This window comes from Melanotaenia boesemani, chromosome 7 (genome assembly GCF_017639745.1).
Source record: "Melanotaenia boesemani isolate fMelBoe1 chromosome 7, fMelBoe1.pri, whole genome shotgun sequence".
NCBI classification, from domain to species: Eukaryota; Metazoa; Chordata; class Actinopteri; order Atheriniformes; family Melanotaeniidae; genus Melanotaenia; species Melanotaenia boesemani.
The window spans coordinates 35,725,078-35,750,944 of record NC_055688.1 but is presented as its reverse complement, the minus strand read 5'-3'; the positions used below and the strand labels follow the sequence as shown (position 1 = coordinate 35,750,944).

The following is a 25,867-nucleotide window of genomic DNA, read 5'->3' as shown; positions in this document are numbered from 1 at the left end:
GCTTAACTAAGTAGTGACAAACACTTATAGGTTGAATATGAATATCTCTTTGGAACGATACAGCTGTAGCTCTAAACGTTTATCAAATCATGGAACAACATGTGAGCATGATCTCTGGAAAGGCCACCTGCAAAGGTAAAGTGTAGCAGAACAAAATTAAAGAGGATTAAGTTCAGATCGTTCAGACGAGCACAATCTATTCTCAAATTCCCTCAACTAGGGCACTCAGGTTTTAAAAGGTAAAAAACTAAGAATAAACACATTGACAGTTAAATTATAGCTTAAACCACAACTTGAGTTTTCAATTAAGCTGCATAGCCTTGATTCAGGAGTGTGATGTGTAATATGACAGATGATGCCGTGACACGTGCCATCACACAACCAGGCCCTGTCACTCACTTTGAGCTTCATGAATTTTGTTTTGAGAGGAAAATAATTCACTCAATGATAGGCAGGCTTCTTACTTACAGATGACAGGCCTCGCAAACCTGCTGCAATGCCACTGGTCTGTAAGTGTGTGTGTGGGCTAGAAGAGATGAATTAGAAGTTAGCTGCATAAAAAATGTGCAGACACCAACTATTTAACGTATAAATGAATAAATAAATAAATGCGGTCCTGCAGTGGAATTAGTTGGTGGATGGATGGTCAGCATTCAAATCCAGTGTATTGAAGCTGTAAGCTAAGTTACTTCTGAAACAATTATAATCCAATTTATTCCAATTCAGTTTGGTCCAATTTAGATGCGATCTATACACAAAACATATTTACACTGTCTTGGATAACAAAACATTGCAGTTTAATAAAAGAAAGGCTTAAAACATGTACAGCTTCAGTGTTATTAAGACTTGTTCCCCTTCCACAGTGCTGCTTCCATCCCACTGATCCTGCGTTGAGTTGACATAATAACATGAAAAAACGAGGACTCTTACAATCAGCCTCCACCAAAACACTTTAAAAACAGTAGTAATATCAATTTTTAGTAGATGACATTAATCCACAGGCTTTTTTACATTTTCCACAGGCCTTTAACTTCTTTTTGCTTCAGTTTTCACTTATTTATTACTTTTATGCCAACAATCACTTTCAGCAATAGAATAATTTCTAAACACTTTTTGCATGAAAAAACCTTTTCAATAATGTTTTAAGAATTTAAGGGTCTAAACTTTGAGCAACACTTGAAAATAAATAGTGATGGTCTTGTTTGGTTTTTCTTTTTTATGGTAGGTGATAATGTCTGACCCTTACGAGGGCTGAACAAATGATAGTCTTTCACCTCTTTTTGACGTGGTCTAATTTTCTGCCTCCTGTCTGAAATGATATAAAGAAAATAAATTAAGCTACAAAGCATAATCCTGGTGTCTACAGAAAGGTGAGATGTTACTACAGAAGTGTCAGAATCAAGATGTTTTACTGTGTCAGAATAAATCCACCTGGAACACAGTAGTTAAATCTCCTAAAAGAAAACCACATTACTTTCAGTTAAAACCAGACGATAGCAGCTCAGTCAATCTAGGAATGAGTAAAGTAATCACAGGAATGAGTAAAGTAATCACAGGAATGAGTAAAGTAATCACAGGAATGAGTAAAGTAACATCTGAACTGTAGATAAAGAAGTGAACCTGAGTAGTTTCATAGATGTTTAAAAGAGGTGTTATGCAGGTAAATATCTCAGGAAGCCTTCAGCCAATGTTAACAATGGACGCCTCTATCAGTGGTCAGTCAGGAGGATCCAGGGATAGCCCCACGTTTGTCAGACTGAACCAGCAGGAAGGCAGAAACAAACGCAGGTTAATGTCAAAGGGATTTAATAAAGATCACCAAAGGTACACAGTGCATAGAGATGCACTACAAAAACTCAAAGGTGAACTGGTGAAGACTTGATGTGAAGCAACAAGACTACACAAGGAAGCTGTAACAGAGTATAAATAGAGGGATATGCAGTTGGCTGGTGGGGCTCAGCGTATGAGAGGAGGAGGAGCAGGCATGACAGCATTCACCTAGAGCTGGGTACATACGACCACAATCTTCATATGTGTGTGTAAAGATTCCTGAGTTGTGACTGTGTGGATTGTAGCCAATCAGATAGCGAGCTGACTGGGAAACAAGGACGGATGACAAAGTCCGTGTTCACACTGTCTACAGTCTGTTACTTTTTAGTTTGAGATTTTTCTGTAGTCGCATATCCACCATCATTACTGCATCATGTGTGCGCTGCCATGCTGGTTGTTGTGTTTTCCGGTTGTTGCCATGGTTCTGGTAAGATCACATTTGATCACAGAAGATTTCTGGCTCGGAGGACTAGATTCTAGATCGGTTGCAGGACAGCGTCATTATGTGTGTTGTTCTGTGCTGAGACTTTCATAGACACCACACACAGTACGATCAAGGCTGTTAAATGCCCGATTTTTTATCTTCATGTGTGATGTGATGGGGCATCTAGCACTGCTGCTTCCTGTGTGTAAGATCTTCTGTACTCCATGCATCTCGTGCTGCCTGCTGTACAGGGGGCCCTTGTGAAAAAGACGGGTTTAATTGTAACACTACTGTGTTGTTTTATGTTTTTATCTGTGATAAAACTTATAATTCAATGTGACTCTATCTTTTCAGGCATTTGAAGAAGTCAAGGTTGTTAACAATATGATTAACAATATATTTATCCAAGACAATACCAGACCAGCAACTTGTGCCCAAAATGAATACTTTATTATTTTTTATTGCTTTATTTATTCTGATTTACACCACATGAAGAGTCTGTTATGTAGTTACGCTGGAACATATTGAGGCTTTTGGTTTTTGCTGAATGATTGCAGGCAGCTTTTGGGAGACTTTTTTGTCCTCTAATAACCTGAAAGGGTAATACATTTAGGCAACCACAAGGGTTAATAAAAGATGTGTGTATTTCTTACTAAATTATGAATTTTATGTAGTCAGGCAAGACTCATCCAGATTACAATTAATCCTAATTATACATGTAATTTGAATCTCTAATATTTATAGTGTGGAGTGACCAGTGGATCGCACTCATCATTACAGGTGTCTTGCACTGAATTATATGATGTTCTTCCAGATATATTATTATGCAGTAATAGTCACTTTGAGGCGGGACAAAGTTTCTTTTCTACACACATTATGGTCTAAATATAATCTTTCTTTCCTTTAGGAGCCCATCATTTTCTCAGGCCACAGGCTGAGTAAAGAAGACGACTCCATCTGGTTCAGATCCGCTGAAATGGAAGATAATGGATTCTACACTTGTGTTTTAAGGTACTGCATCTGCTCAAATTTACACATAACTGGACTGAATTCATGTTGACCTGGAGCTCGGCTCTACTTTGAATCAAAAGCGTCATGACTACAACCCAGATTCTCCAGGGAGACGTGATTCAGGATCATTGTGGGGTGGGGCGTTAATGGTTGGGATGGATGCAAACTAAACTGACCTGTATGTTCATTAATCTCATGGCTCAGGCAAATGCTCGCACTGCGTTTGGTGTTTGGATAAAGAAATGTTTTAAGCATTATAAAGTATTTTTAAAATACAAATGGGAACTATTTCAATTAGGTGGAAATTACTGTAGTTTATCAGAAAACACTTAGAAACATCTGTTCTCTTTTTTTCCTATTTTGTCTTAGATTTATTTAGGTCTGTTAAACATACAACAGTATTTCTTTTAGGTGTTGCAGGTGTGTTTTTTATGTGGACTTGTGTGTATGTGCATGTGTGTTTCACCTGTGAGTTATATGAAATGTTGCCAGTTTAGCAAGTTGTATCCCACAATATGTATGTTGGCACCACATCAGACGCTGGAATGAAAACTGTGCAGTTCTTCAGGGAAATGTGCTTGTTTGAAACTCCGGTGGTAGTGGTATAAACTTGTATGGAGCAGTTGGCTTTGTTGTCTTCAACAAAGCTCATCTTCTCGTTTTTTTTCTCCAAGTGAAAGGTGTGTGTTTGCATAATTACTTGAATTAAAATGTGCTCTCTTGTAAAGCCAAAAAACGCAGTCTAAAGCCAAAATTTAGCCATTAGCCAAAAAGCTCCCTTTCCTATTTGCTTATTCTTTATATACAGTATCTCACAAAAGTGAGTACACCCCTCACATTTCTGCAAATATTTAATTATATCTTTTCATGGGATGACACTGCAGAAATGAAACTTCGACACCATGTAAAGTTATCGAGTTATGTTAATCGAGTAAATCTACTTTCCTCTCAACATAACTCAGCACACAGCCATTAAGGAATAATAAAAACGTCTGGAGCTTGATTCCCCATGGTGTTGAGTTTTCAGATGTACACTTATTGCTGTTTATTGTAAAGTAAATAAAATGGTAAGTAAATCCATATAACGGTGCAGCTTAATGTAATGTTACACATCTAACCCCCCATGGTCTCAGAGTTAGCATGATAACAGAATGAACAGAATTTCCGGAGCCAGATCTTCAAAACTTTCTTGACTTCCATGTCAAACCTACATCATCTTCCTGTTTTCTTTTCTTTTGCACTTTTTCAACCATCATTCTCCTCCTCCTGCATATTTATTATACCAACCCACATCTAATCTGCTTTCCTTTCACCTCACCAGTCCATCGTCTGCACCTCTTCCTCCCTCATCTACTGTTTTTCTTGTCTTTCAGCATCCCTCCATTGCATTCCTGCTCCAGTCCCTCCCCATCAGCTCCCGGTTCCCCCTCCCCCCTTCATCTCTGTCCTCCTCCCCCTCATCCTCCCCCTGCCTCTGCTCTCCTCCCACCTTTTTCTGCCAGAGCTTGACACCTACCCTCCGTAATAAGCTCTCTCCTCCACTCTCCCTCTCTTTCTGTCTTTCCCTCGCTCGCTCAGCATGACAACCTAATTAGGGCTTGGTGTCTGTCATTGTCTCAGGGCCTCTTATTAGCACAGACACACACACACACACACACACACATACAGGCAAATCACCTCCTGTCCTAGTGGGAAGCCACCAACTGGAGGTTGAATCTAAAATATAAAACTATGTGCTGAACAGTCACAGAGAAACAAGATTTTCAAATTAATTTACTGCTCTTGATCTGATTTATAAGGTTGTTGTTAGGGCCACTCATTTGGAACAAAAATAAATTTTCAGAATTAATTTTACCTTCTGTTGCGACGCTCACATCTGCCTGACATGAGGTGGAATTTGATTTACAAGGTCAATAAAATATGACTGATTCAGACGAAGTGACACCCCAGAAGTAATAATCCACAACTTAAGTCACAAAGAAATAGGAAAAATTAATAAATATGAATATTTAAGAAGTTTATTAGACTTTGTAGTCTGACATGCCTCTACTCCTGCCAGAAATGTAAATAAGGCAAGGCTGATTTATTTCTATAGCACATTTCATGAACAAGACAATTCAAAGTACTTTACATAAAACATTACAGCAGGATGCAGAAAGCAATACAAGTGCATTAAAAAAACAAAGATTAAAAGAAATGCAATTAATGAAATAAAAACAGAAAGAAGATGCTAAAATAAAATAGATAAAATGCAAGAAATAAAGTTCCAGTGTGGGAAAAGACAATATTGAAACATGATTCCAGATTAAAAGAACCACATGTAGATCTGGACTCTAAATAAAAACTAGTCCATGCAGCAGAGAACAGGTGGGTCTTTAATCTGGATCTAAATAAACTGAGTGTTTCAGCTGATCTGAGGCTTTCTGGGAGTTTGTTCCAGACATGTGGAGCATAGAAGCTGAATGCAGCTTCTCCATGTCTGGTTCTGACTCTGGGAACTGATAAGAAACTGGATCCAGACGACCTGAGGGTTCTGGTAGGTTCATACTGGGTCAAGAGGTCTCTGATGTATGTTGGTCCTAAACCATTCAGAGCTTTCTAGACCAGCAGCAGAACTTTAAAGTCTATAGGATGAACATCTAACGATATAATAAATAAACAAACAAAATGATGTTTATACAGTTGGAGTCCTGGATGTGCAAATAAAGAAGATCCTGACTGTAAGCTGGATTGTGACATGATCAATAAAACGTTTAATCATAGATAAATAAATAATAACAATAAATGCTGAAATTAATAAATATTCTATTAATGTTAATAATATTAGCTGAATTTTAATTGTATATATTTCTTTACTTGCCCTCACAAATGGAAAGAAGCCATTGGCTACATCTGCTGCAATGATCTGAGATTTTTTTGTGCACACAGTTCCTGACAAATAGAAATAAACAACACAAATTTAATAAATATGTCAATAAAAGTAATATAAATTATAACATGTCAATTTTTAAATGGTTAGCTTTAATTTATTCATCCATTTATCTAATTAGGGATAAAAAAATAAAAATCTTTCTATGGTGATGAAGCTAAAAAGAGGTCTCAAATGAAGTTTCAGCATTTTATTCCATCCATCCTTCCTCTTCCTCTTGTCCGGGGTCGGTTCATGGGGTGAGCAGGCAGGGAAGTCCATCCGTCTCCCTGGAAGTAGCTGCGGAGGGAGACAAAACTACAAAAAGGCTCTTTAGCAGCTAGACAGCCATATCGAACATTAGGTCTTTAGCTCCCAGCTTTGTACTGGTCGCCCGGCCTATAAGACAAACCAACACTGATTAACATTCACTTTACAATTAATGCAATACCCAGACACTAAACATGGACGTGCACATCAACCCGCCAATAAAATTTTGTCAAGACAATAAAATATTCAAAATGGCTCCCCCTTTAAAAATAATTAGTCACATCAATAGGAACATCCCTTAAAAGTATCTCTACATGGTACATGCCACCAGCTCTGTATTTGTGCTCTTACCATTCTGGTTTAAATACTCACTGGACAAGACAGACAAAACAGCTGCCATGTGTCTATTTAAACTACAGTTAAGATTTATCTTTTATTAGTAGATCATAAAACAACTGCAGATCTGCGGTGTGTAGTTACAAAAGAAAGGACAGCCGGGATTCAGAAGCAAAGCTGGACCGGCTATAACAGAGGAAGGGCCTTCCTTCCCAGAGGACAATCACGTTGTCTAAGACATGAATTACAGAGAAAGAGAGACACTCACAGGCAGAGGGGAAAAAATTAACGCATGTAGAAGTAAGGAGAAAGTCAAGGAGAAAGTGGTTAAGTTGAGGAGGCAGAAGGTAAATAGACAAAATGAAAAAATTGGAGGGGAAATGTAGGCAGGAGATGGAATTATAGAGATGAACAAAAGGAAGTGAGAGATGAAAGTCATGGTGAAATGAGAGAAGTGGAAAAGAAAGACAGAAATCTATTTTCTCCGCAGGTATAAGGACCTCAGTGGGGGGTGGGGCATGCAGGGACTGCCCAAGACCCACAGACACACTGTGATTTGGATAACACTCTCACACACACTCTCACACACACACACACACATACAGCTTTCAGTTTACCTTCAGGCTGTATAAAAGACTTTGGCTAAATCTCCATCCTGGAGCTCTGGATTGTCTCTGAGTCTGAGGCAGGACAGAAATCATGATGGAGACACACAAACCCCCCCCCACCACCACCACCGAAAGATGAAGAGAAATGTGTGGAAAGTAGCTTATTTTTGGGAAATTTGATATTCAATTAAAGGAAAAAAAACAGTGAAAAAACTCAGAGTTGGTCATAAAACCACCAATGAGACCAGCTCAAGGAAAAAAAAAATAAATAAATAAATATAATGATTCTGTAAAAACATGATCACTGGAAGGTATTTTCAGTTCCTAATGTTTTAGATTAAAATGAAAGAGTGTGTCTTTCTTGCTTACTCTCCCATAGCACAGTCAAAAGGTGGAGAAAAAGGAATGTTACCAGTTTGTTGTTTTGATCATTTCCATCTGGAGAGAAATTCAGACTGGACTGAAATGCATGTAGTCCCTGTAGGGGCCAGTCCTAAAGGCATGTTTTGTTAATTTTCTAAAGAATAAAACATCCAAGCTAATCGCAGCTTAGATAAAAAGCCATATAAAAACAAACATGGCACAGCTCTTCAATCAAACAGAACCGTATGATGTATTTTCTTTATTATTACCTTTGTGTCAGACCGTCATGTGGACAGCGGAACGTTGGACAGTTATAGAAGATGTATTGACAAAGTAATTGTCGCCATATTACTTAGGTTTCCACTAATTATTAACTTTTTTAAGACAAATGTCAGACCGCTGTATTACTTATTATATTCCAGTAAAGTAAAAAAAAAAAGAGGCCAAACACCAGACCGCCATATTACTCGTGGATCTCTTATCCAGAACGTAACTTCCAGAGCAGGTTAGCTGTTCAGCGTTAGTTGCCATGGTGATATACCGCAGTCGTCGTAGTATGGAAAAAGCCCGGGCTAACCCAGAAGTGACCTCAGTAAGAGAAAATCCAGTTTTGCCAGACCGGCCTCCGGTCTAATGTGGTCTGCATGCTTATTTATTTGCTCGTATCACTCGCACACACTCCGTGCTTACCGTGCGCACGCTCGTGCGTGTGGACGGTTTTCAAGCACGCCCTTTTGGAACTAATGAAACGCCATACATTAGTGTCTCCCAAGAATCTGTGTGTGTGTGTTCCTGCACAATGAGGAGGTGTGATATTTCCCTTATTCTCAGGACTGAAGCTGTGCAAACACTTGATATGCTTGTTAAATTCTATGTGAGATGAAGAGAAGACCTAAGATGAGGTGTTGATCTCCCAGTGGTTTAATTGGTCTGGAAAGGCTGATGTTTGACACTCTGAGGTCTTTTTTTTCTTTTTTTTTTTTTTCTTGTGACAATTAGGATCATCTGCTAGTTGCCTCAGAGGATAGTTTCCAGGTATATTCCACAGCAAAATTTCCTTATTAAACCAATATGAGACCTTAATCTGAATCACACTTCTGTGTAAACAACATTTAAAGATTAGTTTATTCAAAATCATTTCATAAATTCAGAGTAAATATTAATTAAATTAAATTGTATGGAATATTCTGATCTCCGTTGTATTATGTAGACATGTTTACACCATGACTGCACTACTCATTCTATAGCTGGACAGAGCTGCGTTACCATTCATGGTCCAGGTTCCTGCAGATTTTGTGCCAAACATGATGGATCACTTTGGGATGAGGGGGACAATAGTGCTAATTTTTTCCTTCTGGGATGATGATAGAATGAAAGGTTGGATGAGCACAGTGGCTTAGGGGAACATAATGTTGGCTGGAATCATTGATCTGAATATATATCACATGTGAATTTCATGTAAACATTATTTTCTTTATTTTGAATAGGGTCAGTAATCCGTATCTTGATGTACCCTAGCAGCCTGATACCTCTCTGATTAGAAGCTCAAACTGGCCAGGTGACTGGCATCCTTTATTATCTGCTCAGCATGAGCCAAATTGTTTTGCTTCTGGTTTACAGCTTTGAGACAGGAAGCCTGAAAACGAGACGTTTCGACCTTTTTTTAGAGCAGCATGAAAAGTCACAGCTCAAGCTGTCAAGCTGCTCCAAAGAATCCTACACGAGGAATGACAGAAAAACTGAAAACAATAAGATGGAGAGAAGACAAGTGTTAGATGGAGAACCAGGTGGTGTCAGATGAGGCATTTCATGCCACTGGTTTTGCCCTTTATTCACTTCAGCCAATCACATTAGAGGAAAATGTTAGGTGGTCTGTGTAAAACGAGTAACTAGCTGGCTGAAAAGCTGCCTTTCTTCTGGAAAAGTTAGTTTGAGGATCATGGCTGTGAGTGGAGCAGAAATCTGTTTAGTTTATCTTCTGACACATTAACTCTTGAGGCACCTTTAAAATAAAACCCTTAAATACAGAAGTGGTACCCCTCATAAAAGTGTCATAAAAATGTAAAAGATATTTTTTCACATCAGATCTTTTCAACAACGTCAGACCAAAACATAGATATAAAAATATAATTAAAAAAATATATTTTTAGGTCTTTAATGTCCTTTATGTCATAAGGGATCTTGACTTTTTTTAAATGAGAAAAACACAGATTGTGCATTATAATAGGTAAGGATTGTGGCGTATCAAAGATATGTGTTTAAAATGGGAGTCAGTGGGACCAAATCGGTACTGAGGTAAAGAGTGTTGGCATTTTGCTTGTCTCCTGTTCCAAACAAAGGTCAATAAAGGGGATCGTGAAATTTTAAATATAAAAATGAAAGAAAAAATCTTGTCAAGTTTCATAAAGTTAGCCTTCAAACTACAACAGATATTAAGAATCAAAAACACAAAATAAGCAGGAAGTACTCGTTTGGTCCCCGAAGGTGCCTGGAAAGGTTAACAGGACTGGTCACTGGTTGGTTAGTTTGTGATCTACAGATTGTCGCTGGTTTTTTGCCAACATGACTCACATGTTCTGATTTTCTGTCTAATGAGTTTGGCTTCTTGCTCGATCGGTGTTGCTGGTGTTGCAAGCCAAACCAAGGCGGTGTTTTGTCTAGTTGACAGCAGCTGTTGCGCAGCAGTCTTGATTCTCTATTCAAGCCCAGGAAATGTCCTTATCTGATGTACAAACCAGCTTAATGTGAAGGAGAAGCTAAACTACTTTGTGCCTCCCAGTTTTCCAGGTTCCTCTTCCAGTCTTGGAGAGACCACCAGCAACCCTGCTGAGAAAATATATGAAATCTGAAAGCATTGATGAGCTTGTGCTTGAAGGTCAGAGCCAGAGGCGGATGTGTAGATGTAGTTTGGCTGGTAAACCAATATCAATGAAATGATGTACAATGAAGTCAGACAACAACAACAAAAAGCATGAATCTCTTATAGGAATATATAAACCACCCTGTGCCTGACTACTAACAACTATGTGTGTCTATCACAATGCCTACTTCTACTTCTTTAACTTGTGATTGAAGCAAGTTCCTCCAGATTTAAGAGTTTTTGACTAAACTGTTGTTTTAGTGGCTGCAGTGAACATGTGGAAATCACGTGTCCTCATTTCTTCATGGTTCCTCATATATTGTGGAAATGCATACATACAAAAAGCATCTATAAGTCCTAATATGATCCCAGACCTGCCTGTGTTTGTCTTCTCGTAACTTCTAAATGTTGCTAATTTATACAAATGATAAAGTTTAGAAATGTGTGACTTGGATTACGGTAAATTCGAGATTTCTTTGAGTGAAAGAATTGTACGTATTATATGGTAATGGTAAATTACCATTTAATATGGACAATATGTTAATATGTTAAACCAGTATTACTGTACGCTAACAGCTTATATGGGATGGGGTATGAATGTTAGGCTAATAAAAAGCAGGAGCACTAAAACGCTATTCAAAATAACAGCTGACAAACTTAATTCTAGGCCACAGTTTTTCTCATCCTTTAACCCTTTAAATCCAACCATGTGACCGGTGACATAAAGTGCTGCTTTCCTGCTCTGCTTACGTTCACTTACCCTACGCAGGCAGTCCATCAATATTCTGCAACATCAACGGAAAGCTCCTCTCCTCAGCTTTCACAATCCATTGGACTTATATCAGTCATGTGAATGGTCGAGGAAATACAGTGATTTGACTTTTTAATGTCACTTTCTGAAGCCTGCATGGAAGGGTTAACCAGCTGATTTGTTATATTTATACTGGATGTGTTCAAGTCATGTTTTAGTGACTATGAGTACTGTTACACAGGCTATTATATGTCAGATAACAAATAAATATCCTGTCAACCAGCATTTTACTGACATTTTAAGCTGTCAAGAAATATTTCTTTATGAGAATATGAACATAATTTTAAGACGACAGTGTTGCACATCTCAACAAAAAGACCACAAGTTAGCATTTTCCTGACAGGTGACTTTTTTGGAGGCAAAAACCTCTTTGAGAGGAGTTCGGGTGGATTTCTTTACATGGAATGTAATTGATCTTTTCAGTGGGGACCTCAGTATTACTTCCATCTCCTATGTATAGTCAGTATTAGTTCCCCTTAAGCATGACAACCAAATTTTTCTGAAACCTTTCATCAAGCGGAGCCAAACACCCTGAATTTATCCCAGTCATGAAGGAGATATGCTGCACAGATCATGAAAAATAACAGTGGCAGATCAGAAAATGCTTTTATGGGTAATTTAGGAATGACAAATTCTTGCTGATGACTTGGTGGGTGGTTGCATGGCTAATGGGTAGTTGACTACACAGAATAAATAGATGTTTGCATGCTGAAATTTCACTGCCATTACCCCATCTCACTTTCCATCAAACCCTGACACCTTTTCTGCAGTTTCTCCTGAAGTCAGATAAAAAGCTGAATTCTCCATTTTTAAAATATATCTATTTCTATTCACTCTATCCTCTCAACTATTATCCTGAGATATTTCCTAGCAGGCTGAACCGACTGTGTCTTTGCATTGAAGAATAAATTCTGGACTCTGTGGACGCTTGAATACAAGAAACCCAGAGCTGTCACAAGGGTGCTTTCTGATCCCATCCAAATGTTTAACCTTTCCCTTCGTCAGATTAAGAGACTTGAAGTGGAAGATGAAGAAAGTGACAGAGACAAAGAGATAAAGAGAGAGGCAGATTGGGTGGGGGTGAAAAACGTAGTGCCATCAAAAGGGTAAAACTGAGAGGAGTGAAGAGCAAAATAGTAGCAGAGAAGGAGAGAGCGGTCATTTGAAGTTTGTTGGCAGTCCTCAGTAACTTGGCAGCCATCCGGTCGGTATCACTCTCTTGCCAGTGTGGGCTAGCATGTGCCAGTGCGTGCCAACCTGAGCCTACGCTTGCTGCCCTGGCCAGGCTTTGGAAAAATAAAATAAAACAAGAAAAGAAAAATATGCCTTAGTTTTGACACTTTGATGTGAAGGGGATTTAGGGTTCTGTGAAATACACTCTGGCTTGGTAGAGATATGGAGGAAAGGGCAAACATGGGGAGGAAGTGTGTAAACCGAGCATGCTGTGTTAGAAAGACAGACCTGTAAAGCAGCGGTGGTGGTTTGATCCTCAGACCTGGTCTAAGTGTCCTTTAGCACAGTGCTTCTCTAACTTGGGGTCCCAAGATAATTTCAGGCGGTCCCCAGATCATTGTAACTAAAACAGAATATAGCCTATATTTATCAAATAAATTTGGGATTTTCATTAGGGGGTCAAAATTTATGTATTAATGAAAGAGAATTATTTGTGAAATTAGTGTGTTAAATTTGAATGTTTGCAAATTTTTAATTTATAAACCTGGTTTAAAAAAAGTGATGCACTGTGATAGACAGTCAAGATAAATCGGATTAAAATGCTGTGACTCTGCATACCTTTCTGCACAGCCTTTAAACCAACGTTTTCCATCGTCAGCCATTGTGTCCGGTGTTTCCTAAAGTTACCAGTTTACACTAGTCACTTTGTTTTTTAAATAATCAGTTTCAAAATCCAGATTACGTAATCTATACATTCATAAATATTACTTTAAACTGTTTTAAACTTTTCCATAATGCAGGATCTTTCTCTAGTTTTAAATTCTCTTGGCTTCCTGTGCTACTGAATTGATTTTAAAATTTAAATTAATATTTTTTTTAAGTTCTTAAAAGCTTTAGTGCTAAATATTTTCTTAACTTCTTTTAGTTTATGATCCTCCTAGAGCCCTCAGGTCTGTATTTTGCTTACATTTATTTCTCTCTCATTTAAATTTTTTATTATTATTATTATTATTTGCAATTGTGTTTTACCAATTTATTTAATAATGACCTATTTATTTAACACATTTTTTTCATCCCATTTTTCTACTGTCCCAATTTATGTTATTTTGTTTTTTTATTTATTTAATTTTTTTATATTTTATTTTCTTGGATGCACCTTGTTTAAAAATGTCATTGCTCTGTTTTGAACATACAGACGTTTAGCATTTCTTTACTATTTGTCATAAACTCGTTACCCTGAGTCTCTATGCAATATTTGAAATATGAAAACATGTGTAACCTGTAAGTTCCAAAATGTCCGTAGCTTTATTTTTATTTCCATGTAATTATGATCAAACACCTAAAAGCTGAACTACATTCACTCATTTAACACCATCTGTAACTCCATTAAACGTCCATTAAATCACTTTTACTCTCTCATCCACTCCATCTGTAATCACTTCCAGATCACTCCCAGAGGAATATGTTGAAATACATGTTGGAAAGAAAGCTTTCTTTCATTTGTAAATAAGTGAAAGTGAAAATGTGATTGTTGAGGGATTAGCTTGTGTTAGCTGCTGTCCGTCAGAGAGAGAAAAGAAGTGTTTAGTCATTTAGCCAAGAAGAAACAGCTGCACATTTCCTGGAAAAAGGTAAAAAAAACAAACATCTGATTGTTTATTTCACTTCTTCTTTCTTATTTGCAACTAATATATTCATATTTAATCATTCCAGTAAAATGAAACTAGATTTTTTTTACTTCGGCACACATAATGATGACATGCTTCACAGCGGGTGTCGCTTTCGCTGCAGCACTATGAAGGGCACATTAGATGGTGGGTGTGGGGGTCCTCACCAGGTAAAACATTTAATATCAGACACTTTATTTACTGTATTTAAATTCATTTTTATGTGCCGCTTTGTGCTTTTCTGCATTAATTCATGAAGGTGTGCATTTTTCTAAGAAAGGTTCATGCATGGAGGGTTATTTCCTCACATCAGTGGAAAACCGATGTTTGCTGAAATGACTGAAACTCATTTTTAAAATGATTAGAAAGGCGGACAGGAATAAAACCGTTTTTACTTCATCATGCTCCTTTTCAGACTTTATAATAACTTTTTTTTTTTTTTTTTTTTACTATTTTTTGTCCAAAATAAATAAAAACAATACAGAATTTAAAAAAATGAATCAGTGAAAATGTTTTATTTTATTTGGGTGCTTTATTACAGGGATTTGCTTTACTGTTTATTGAACTCTGCATGACTCCTGGTCTGGTATTTATTGTAGAAAGTGCCAGGTTGATGATGATCAGTGGTGACACATATTGATCTGTGTTTTGCAGGGTTGCTGAACCTAAATGTTACAGAACATAAGCAGTCAAAGAGAAACATGTACAAATACAATAAAACTTTTTTTTTCTATGCGTTGCACTCAACACAAAACAGAAGACAGCATGAACTGTGTCTCTAATTAGTTTTAATTATATTTACCACTGCTGGTAAATGTTTAAGTCTTGTTGATGAGGTTAAAGTGCATTGTGATGCAGATTTTCTGTTCTTAATCAGAACATGAACCCACAGACATTTAACCATTTTAACCCTTTGATGGAGAGTGTCCACTACCCATTTAAAGTCTCTTCTTCATATGTATATGCATGGACTGGGATGCTATATTTGCATTAGGCAGTTAGAAATGACTGATGCTATTGTTATTAAATTCCTCTGGAAGCTTCTTATAAAGACTAAATCTATCATCATGCAGAGAATCATTCAAGTCCCGCTGATGGAAATATTGATGTTTGATTAGAATTAATCACATTTAATACAAAAACCCCACATAAACCAATAAGCAGCCTACACAAGCAGAATTTCAGACCCCCATTTAGATAATGCAACATTTTCACAGCATGTGTAAGCATATGTGCTCAGATACTTGCACACGTGTAAAAGTAAGTCTGTACTGGTGTGTCTGTGAATGTCTCAACATATCTAGGGCTTTGCTTTCACTTCATCTCTGGCTGTTAGTTAGATTGATTGTCAAATTAATCTGCAGCTCCATTCAGGTAAAAACACACTGCCTGCTGGCCAGAAAACATCCTCCTCTATTAGCATCATAATTCCAAGCACCCTCCAGCTTCCTGGCCTGATCATATGAGGGTAATTGCAGTGAGGGTGAGGCTGATTTATTGACATGGTGGATATGGTGGATTACGAGCTGATTTGGAGATTCATGTACGGCTCATTTTTCATTTCATGTAATTGGAAATAGTGTTTACTGGTGAGTGCTCATGAAACGTGGTCAGTGTGGAGGTGCTTCCTTGATTGAAGACACTGACAGGATCTGGATCAAGATGGACATGCAGCTCAACTCAATCATGCTGCACCTCTGCTGAAAATTTAATGCAAAACCAATTATTTTTGGAAAAATGCTGCAAACAGCAAACTAAACCAAGCGCATGACTACTGTTGTGGGGATAATTAAGTTAACAAGTAAAAAAACTATTCTATTGTCCCTATGCAGGGTTTTCTGCATCAGTATGTGAACATCAGCTTTAGTATTAATTTTAAGGGCTAAAAGCTAAACTTTTGTTGATATGTGTTTCCATCCATCCATCCATCCATCCATCCATCCAGATGCTCGAGCCACCCCATCTGGCTCCTCTCAATGCAGAGGAGCAGCAACTACTCTGAGCCCCTCCTAAGTCACACTCTATCTCTAAGGGAGAGCCCAGCCACCCTGTAGAGAAAACACATTTCGGATACTTGTATTTGTGATCTTGTTCTTTCAGTCACGACCCACAGCTCATGACCACATGAGAGGGTAGGAATGTAAATCAACCAGTAAATCAATAGCTTTGCCTTTTGGCTCAGCTCCTTCTTTACCACAACAGATTCATGCAGCGTCTGCATCACTGCAGATGCTGCACCAATCCACCTGTCAATCTCCTGCTCCATCCTTTCCTCACTCGTGAACAAGACCCCGGGATACGTGAACTCCTCCACTTGGGGCAGGACCCGGAGAAAACACTTCACTTTGTTCCAGTTGAGGACCATGGGCTCGGCTGTGATTCGCTTCAGCAAGAGCTTAAGATCACGGCCAGATGAAGCCTACAGAACCACATCATCTGCAAAGAGCAGAGACCCAATCCTGAGGCTACACACTGGATCCTCTCAACACCTCAGCTGCGCCTAGAAATTCTGTCCATAAAAGTCATGAACAGAATTGGTGACAAAGGGCAGCCTTGGTGGAGTCCAACCCTCACTGGAAACAAATCTGATTTGCTGCTGGCAATGCGCACTAAGCTCTGGCACCGGTAGGACAGCTCGTACAAGGACAGCTTGTATGGCACTCCATACTCCCAGAGCACCCCCCACAGGAGTCCCTGGGGAATAGTCAAAACACCTTCTCCCAGTCCACAAAGCACATGTAGACTGGTTGAGCGAACTCCCTTGCCCCCTCCAAGACACTGAATAGGATGTAGAACTGATCCACTGTTCCACAACCAGGACGAACACCACACTGCTCCTCCGCCTCGACTATCCGACAGATCCTTCTCTCCAGGACCCCTAAATAGAACTTACCAGCGAGGCTGAGGAGTGTGATCCCCCTGTAGTTGGAGCACACCCTCCAGTCCCCTTTTTTAAAGACAGGGACCACTACTCCAGTCTGCTAGTCAAGAGGAACTGTCCCTGATGTCCACACAATGCTGCAGAGGCGTGTCAGCCAAGACAACTCTACAGCATCCAGTATCTTAAGGGATACCGGGCAGACCTGATCCACCCCTGGGGCCCTGCCGCTGAGGAGTTTTTCAACCACCTCAGCAACCTCAGCCCCAGAAACAGGAGAGGCCACATCAGGGTCCTTTCTGACCGGGGACTCTGCCAGACTTCCCAGCTGAGCTCACAACACGTTTGGATCTGCCAGGTCTGACCAGCATCCTCCCCCACCATCTGAGCCAACTCACCACCAGGTGGTGATCAGTTGACAACTCAGCCTTCTTTTTGCCCGAGTGTCCAAGACATGCGGCCGCAAGTCCAATGAAAAAACTACAAAGTTGATCATCAAACTGTGCCCTAGTGCCAAGTGCACATGTGGACACGCTTATGCTTGAACATGTTGTTTGTCATAGACAATCCATGACAAGTTGGGTTGGGGTTAGGGGTTAGGGTTAGGGTCCCTACATGGGAAAAGACCCAACCACCAGGCACTCACCTCCTTGCCCCACCTGGGCCTGGTGACTCACGTCAGTTCAAGGGAAACCTGAATCCATTGTTTTTATTCAACATAGGGGTGCTTCCAGTTTTCAGAATTTTTTTGCTCACACCTGGTGTTTGTTTTGACAGATAAACATGGGGTCATGGCCACCCATATTGTTAAGGGAAAATAATAATTTTTTCAGGTCTGTCTTCCCCCCACATTTTAAAATAACAAGCCACAGGCAGCAGATGGAGCACACACACATAAGCTTTTTATATGTGTGTCTTGAGCTGAAAGAATAAAATAATAAATGGGTTGTGAATGTCAGCCACTCACATTAAGCAGAATTGCAACCACAAATCTTTCCTTTTATGATTTAAATCCACATTTTCGCCCCATTCATTGTAAAGAGCCAGAAGATGCAACTTTGCTGGGCATATACAAGTCGCGGGCGGGTAAGCTGGAGCCTATCCTAGCATTTTTAGCAGGTGAGAGACAGGGTACACTCTGAACGGGTCACCAGGCCATCGCAGGGCCAACACAGATAGAAACAACCAATCGCACTCACACGCACTCCTAGGGAGAATTTAGAATGACCTATTTAACTAACATGCATGTCTTTGGACAGTGGGAAGAAGCAGGAGAACCCGGAGAGAACCTATGCATACACAGGGAGAACATGCAAACTCCCCAAGTTCGAACCTCCCTCCCAGCCCAGTTGAACCAGTGACCTTCCTGTGAGGCTACGGTGCTAACCACCACACCATCGTGCAGCCCTGAACATAAACGAAATACAACATTAAAGGACATCAAAGTGTTAAAAAAAAAAAAAAAAAAAATTACCTTATTATACTATGTCAAACTTTATGTAGTACAGAATGTGTCCACCAGGGGGCAGTATACAAGTATCAAACAGGGTTTTGAGCAAAGATTTTACCATAAATGATGCAAAAGGTTCAGGAACTTTATATTTCAACAGTTATATTAATGTGACATTTTTTCCATGTTTTATAAACCAAATAGTCATTCTAACCTATGATCTATATAACAGTTATAAGCGCGCCCGGATAAAATTGTTATAACCAAAAAACTGTCGCCATTCAGACAAATGTGACTGGCCTGTAGAGCCGCTCTGGAGCCAGGCTTGGAGGTGGGGCAAGAAAAAGAAAGTGACGTCAGCGTGAGAATGTCGACCAGTTTTATTGACAGGATGGCCAGCAGTTTTCTAGCAGACAGTTTCTAAGGTTTTTATTAGTTTTTATGACAAACAGCTGTGCGTTGACGTATTATTCTAAGCTGAGCTGGCTGTGATGAACAGTGATACAGCTTCAATTTTCTGCTTCACCTTGTCCCACTTCTGACAGCAAATCCTCTCCTCCTTTGTCATCTCACATTGGCCACACTAGCTAACTAATATTATATTTTTATTTTAACATTAGAAAGGCCACGATTCTATAACTACTAAAACAGCCACCAGCGGTAATTTTGACCATCACATTTCAACTTCAAATTATCCCCTTTATAAGTATACAGCTAAAATAATATTAATCATAATCAAATAATCATAAAGAAGTAAGAGTTAGACTGAATGGGGCAAGAACATTTTAACCGTTAAGACAATTAAGACTATTTAATATGAGGCTAAAACAACTATTCAGAAGTCACAGCCAGCACATGTCATGTTGCTGCTCCTGCAGCACCTGCACAAGGTGTCATGGTGCCCGTGATTCTTTGCTTGTTTTTTTTTCCAGCTTCTCCGTACCTCGTACCGCCTCCATTCAGGAATCTGCTCCATGTTTGCCTTGTGCTGCACTCCACGTTGTTCCACCTGCCTTGCTGGCTGTTTCCCTTCATTAACTCCGCTAGTTCCTCTGCAGCTGCTGCAGAAACCTCTCTAAGCTGTTAGGGTTTTAGTGCACTTCTTCATGATGATGTGGACATTTATTCCTACAAAGTTGTAAAAATACAAAGTGACCACCTGTGGCCAAAATAGGTAGAAATCAGGACCAATGTTAGCCATTTAGGTGCCCTGAGCACTGCTTTGTCGTGCCCCCATGTTTTTCATATGCTCTAATAGCTGTTACAAAATATTATTATACATTGTATTATGTTTTGGGTTCATTTTTAAGAAATATTTGTCATTTTTCTCTATTCACCACTAAAATCATACCCATGACAGGCCTGCACAAAATGCTATGTGATAAAATTAGAATTGAATTCTAAACTTTGTGAGACTTTCTTATAAAAGGGACCCCCACAAACTGCTATATGCACTAACACAACCAAAATAACATCCAGATTTAGAGGAAAATTTTGCCTAAATGAACAAAAATGTCCACAGTGATGCAGTTTAATGTTCTCCTTCTGCTCCCAATGTAGGGTTCCAGATCTAGCCCAAGATCAGTAGCACCAGTGTTACACCATTTAACTGAGATGATAAAAGACTTTAAAGGGTTTTTGTGGATGTTGTTTACTCCATTTACATATAAAAGATTTTCACAGATGGTGCTGAGGACATCCAACACCACCCTGGCTAGACCTCTTGCCACTCCTTTGACAGCCCATGTAAAATGTGTTAAATCCGCCACTGGTGGGTAGCCAATCAGAAAGCCACAACCTGGGATCAACTGAGGCATTGATGAGGCAAGAATGGATCAGTCAGGATTTGGCTCAGAGCAAAATTACCAGGTGGATTTTCCCAATAACTGGCTGCTCTACATCCTTGTAAAAAGTTTGGTCCAGTCCTCCCGTCATGACAATTTAAATCTTAATGTTCTGTCAAATCAAGCAGCTGGCTAAAAAAAAATGCTGAAAATAAATCAGTTTTAAATTAAAAGTTTGATTACCAAAGCTGAGAATTTGTTTTTTTTTTTTTTTTTTCTTGAAAGCAGCTAATTATGTTCACTCCATAGAAACACACTGGTAATGTGATGGTTACCACATTTACTAAATGTCTGGGGTGAAGTGGGATTATTTAATTCTTTGATACACTTTAATAATTTTTACAGCACAATACCTTAAAGAAAGGCATTGAAGAGGCTGTAATTAAACATGAGAATTGAATTTTCTTTGTTTAGGCTCATTATCTTCCAATAACACTTAATATAGTCAGAGTGGGATATTGTTTGTTTGCCTTGCAGGGAAATAGCAACAGAAAAATGATCAACCATGAAAATTTCATATTCAGAATCAACTTTGTTCTTTTTGGTGCATGTATTTTAGCACGTAACTGCAGCTACAGCATGGGATCCCTAAGTGTTTTAACGTCAGTGGCATTTCACTAACAAAAGCTAAATATGTTCCAGGCAGCACCAGATATGAATACGCACCCACACGCAGACACACAATTTGCATGTGTAAGAGGTGCACAGCGTGCACTAAATATTTCTGACACAGCGTTTGCATTGCAGTCTAATTGAATCATCATGTTTATTGTAAGATGTGCATAATACAGTCTTCTTTACATAGATGCTGTTTTTATCGTTTAGTGTTAGGCTTCCGGTTTCTGGGTTGGACAGGCAGAGGGGGCTCTGCCATGAAAAAGGATGAAAGTGCAGTGAAGAAATAAGTGGAAAATGTGGAAAGATCCAGCAGGGAGGGAGACGAGAGAAAGCTGCTCTGCTTCTCGCCTCTTCATCTTGTCTTTGTGCAACATGCGTCACTGACATCAACATACTAAAATAAAAAAGAAGAGCATTTTTTACATGAAATCTATTTCCAAATCAGTTTTTCACTGAGGGATTTTTATTTCTGACATATTCCTTCACCGTTCAGGGTGTGAGAGTTTAAGATCATCCACATGTTTACTATCCATCAGTCCACATTAGCAAAGGTGGAATATATGACAAATAACAGGGGAGGATGAGTTTAATAACATGGGATCAATCATTTATGTTTTTTAATCATTACTTCTAACTAAAAGTTTGAAGAGCATTTAGGATTAAATTAAATACTTGTCTGTCCAAAACCTGCATGTCAATAAATATTGATATTTTAATGGCACGTCATCCAGATAAGTTTGGGAACCACTGCCTTAAAGCTTGAATTTGTTTGCAATTATAGAAAAACAAAATAAATATAGATAAAAAAGGTATAATAAATAAAAAGACTGAAATAAAACAAACTACAATTAAACATTAAATAAATGAATAATTAATAAATAAATTAGTTAATAAATAAATAATATTAAATAAACACATAAATAAGAGTCAATAAAAGCAAAAAAATGAATAAGATAAACTGGTTCAATTCAGAAAAATAAGATAAGATAAGATAAGATAAGATAAGATAAGATAAGATAAGATAAGATAAGAAAAGATAAGATAAGATAAGATAAGATAAGATAAGAAAAGATAAGATAAGATAAGATAAGATAAGATAAGATAAGATAAGAAAAGATAAGATAAGATAAGATAAGAAAAGATAAGATAAGATAAGATAAGATAAGAAAAGATAAGATAAGATAAGATAAGAAAAGAAAAGATAAGACCTTTATTCTAGTGCAACAGCAGGAAGACAGAACGACCAGCCAAAAAAAAAAAAACAAAGTTATCAAAATATATACATAAAAATAAAAAAATTGTTCATTATTTACAAAATGTTTATATACAATATTATGCTGTATTTTGTTGTGCATTCTGTGTTTTTGGTCTACTGGGAGCAGTGCTGGTTTCCAGTCTGCTGCAGGAAGGATCTGAGATAGTGCTCCAACACATTTGGGGTGAAGAAGTCTGTCCCTGAAGGAGCTCTGCAGTGCTGTCAAAGTGTTCTGGAGGGGGTGGAAGCTGATCTCCAGCATGGACGACAACTTATGCATCTCTCCCATCACCACTACTGGGTTCATTAAATAAACAAAGACCAAAAGTGGTTTGTTGCAAACGTGCGACACCAGGCATCAAGGGGTTAACTTGTGTTTTGAGTCATCTATTTGACAGATATTTGCTTTTATTAGTTGAAACATGTAATTACTTAAGCCATTTACTTTTTGTTTAGCTGTTTTATAAAAGAGAAAAGTGAAATCATTTATTTATTTTTTACAAAATCACCCTGGCTGTGATTAAAGGAGAAAAAATCCAAGCCATTGCGAAGGATTACTAGAATAGTGAATGATGTCTGTGTGATGTTAAGAATGAGGGAGGCAGAGAGCCACAGGGGCGTGCAGGCAAAGGTAACCGAATCACTGGAGAAGAAAACAAGATGCTGCAGACTGGAGATAGATTGATGAGGAGGAGAGAAACTGAGGGACGGATGGATAAAAAGCTTTCCAGGCCTCCAGTTCAATGCTCAGTGGTTTTGGTTGGGTCAATGACCCAAATCCCAATGCCCCCTGCAAGATGCACACACAAACACACACACATACTCAGCATTGATGGGATAAGTGGTTCAGATCCACTTAAATGAGAGGCTGTGGTTAGAGGACAATAGGGGTGTGTATGTGTGTGTGTGTGTGTGTCAGAGAGCATGGAATAAAGAGAGATCAATGTGTTGCTTTGTGTCTGGAGGTGAACTTGGAAAGAACACATCTACCTACACACAAAAACACGAACCACAGCGATCACCTTCAGTATTTAAGACTTTGAGCCCAAAATTAGGTTTGAAAGACACAGCATCAAAGATCGCTGCAAACTGCCGCTCATTCCGTGTAGTTTGTAAGATAAGTCAGCTGAAGGGCACGTCACAACGTCATACGTGGCTTCAGAGCAGCAGGATGCCGCGTGAACTCCAACCTCCAGTGTTGAACAATGGAAATAACAATACCGGCTTTCTCAGTCCAGCCCACAGAGCCTAGCTGTCTTCCAGGTGACTGGTTTTCATGTCTGCCACAGTATTTCTAGAAGCTGCTGGCTTATTATTATTATTAATATCGTATAGTGTCACAGAGCGTCTCGTGTCTTATTTATGGATTGAGTTTTGTTTACTTCTAAGGTACAGCGCACCAGGCTGTAACTTCAGTCGTAGAAAGCTGCTAAATGCTGCAGTGTGCACTAGCTTACTACAAAGGTTAGCTTACCTGCAAAGACCAACAGCGTGATTTTTATATCTTGTTTGAACAAAAAAGAAGCTTGAGTCAGAAAAAGCCAAAAACAGCTGACATCTTAATGAGGCTGTCACTTATTTTAAATACAATAAAAAAACACACAATCATCAACATTTAGCATTTAATCACGACATACACATACATCAACATACTTACATACATATACACATACATATATGCACACATAAACATACATACACATACAAAGACCCCTATGTATACACACACATACATGTATGTACAGTATGTGTATTATGTCTTAGCAGCATATTAAAACATTTATTGCAGTAGGATAAAAGCTGTTTTTAAGCCTGTTTGTCCCCTTTTTTTAGGCTTCGGAAAAAGCCTGCTTGATGGCAGCAGTTCAAAGAGATTGTGTCCAGGGTGGGATGCATCACTGAGGATGCTCTGAGCCCTTTTGAGGCAGCGGGTACTGTGGAGTTCCTTGAGTGTGGGGACAGGACAGCCAATGATCTTTTTTGGGCAGTGGTGACAACCCTTTGCAGGTCCTTTTTCTGGGAAGTCATGCAGCTCCTGTACCATACACACATACACGTTAAAATGATTTCCATGGAGCAGCAGTAAAATGACACCAGCAATCTCAAAGTGATATTATTACTCTTGAGGATACACGAGAAGAACAGTGTCTGCTGGGCCGTTTTTGCCAGCACAGAGGTGTTTGCGTCTCCTTAAACTCCCACGAAGTCTGCCACTATCTCTACACAGTCCCCTTCTTTTTTCTAAAGTTCACCCCCAGCTCTCTGGTTTTTGCTGTGTTGAGGAACCAGCTGTTTTCCCTGCACCACACCGTCAGCTGCTCCACCTCGTTCCTGTAGGCAGAGTCATCTCCCCTTAAGATGAGACCCACCATGGAGGTATCATCAGTGCATTTGATGATGGAGTTGCTGTGGTGGGTGGCGGTGCAGTCGTGGGTGTAGAGGATATAGAGTGGACTCAGCACACAGCCCTGCAGGAAGCCAGTGCTGAAGCTGAGGGCCGTGGATGTGTAGGGGCTCACCCTCACCCTTTGTATGTGATCTTACAGAATGACGTAGGTCGAGGAATCACTTTCTGCCTTTTTTACTGTTGTTTTAGTCAGAGCATCACTTTACAATGAAAGAAACAGTTAAGGTGGATCAATCAATCGTTCATTCATTCATTCATTCATTAATTCATTCATTAATTCATTCATTCATTCATTCATTCATTCATTCATTCATTCACATTCATTCATTCATTCATTCATTCATTCATTCATTTGTGGTAAACAGATTGATGTTCAATCATTTCCCCAGCGATAAAACTAAAACATAGCATGAGGAGTGATCATACCAAAGTTGTCTCCTCGATACAAAGCTAATGAAAGTTAGCTTAAGTCTTGTGCCCTCCTCAAATGTCGTACCCTCTGGTGACCATCGTAGTTAAAACTGTCCACGCAAAAATGAATATAAAATCATCTTTCATTATCAAATATGCTTTTTTGTTCATAAATCATTTAAACTATGTCCGTACTGCTTAAAAATTCCAAACATTCATTCATTTGTAGGATTCTAAGCTTTTAAATACTATTCTGGATATTTGAATTACTGTCCTATTCCTTACTAAAAATTTAATTATTTTCCATATAACAAATATTAAAATAATGGCTCTTTGGTGACACTTACATATATTATATATAAGACTGGCAAAAAATTGCTTTGGTTCCATTTGTATTTTTCATGCAATGCCAGAAAACCCCTCTGGACTCTCATGTACATTCACAAGCGTTCACATATTCACAAAACTGCTATAAAGTCATCAGTGTTTTTTTATACTTTTTGTTCATAAAATCACTTGAACACTTTCAGACCTGCTCAAAACTAAATACTACATCTGGTAGACCTTTTACCTCTGGTTGTCTAAACTCTACAGTAGAGTTTATTATGTGGTTGAATACTGTTTGACACGCAGAGAGATGAGTTGGTTTAAACTTACAGGAGTTTACAGGTCAGAATTTACGATGAACAGCTGAAGGGCACATGAAGAACAGTGAGTCTGCAGATCAATTTAACTTATCTTCC

General features: G+C 38.7%; 1 protein-coding gene across 4 annotated transcripts in view; it reads left to right on the top strand.

Moving 5' to 3' along the window:
• il1rapl2 (interleukin 1 receptor accessory protein-like 2) overlaps positions 1–25,867 on the top strand; it is a 494,907-nt gene that overhangs the window by 313,803 nt on the left and 155,237 nt on the right. For all 4 annotated transcript variants that reach the window (XM_041990452.1, XM_041990450.1, XM_041990449.1 and 1 more), the window contains exon 4: positions 3,162–3,265. In XM_041990452.1, the coding sequence (XP_041846386.1) occupies positions 3,162–3,265 (104 nt within the window). The remainder of the gene's footprint in view (positions 1–3,161; positions 3,266–25,867) is intronic.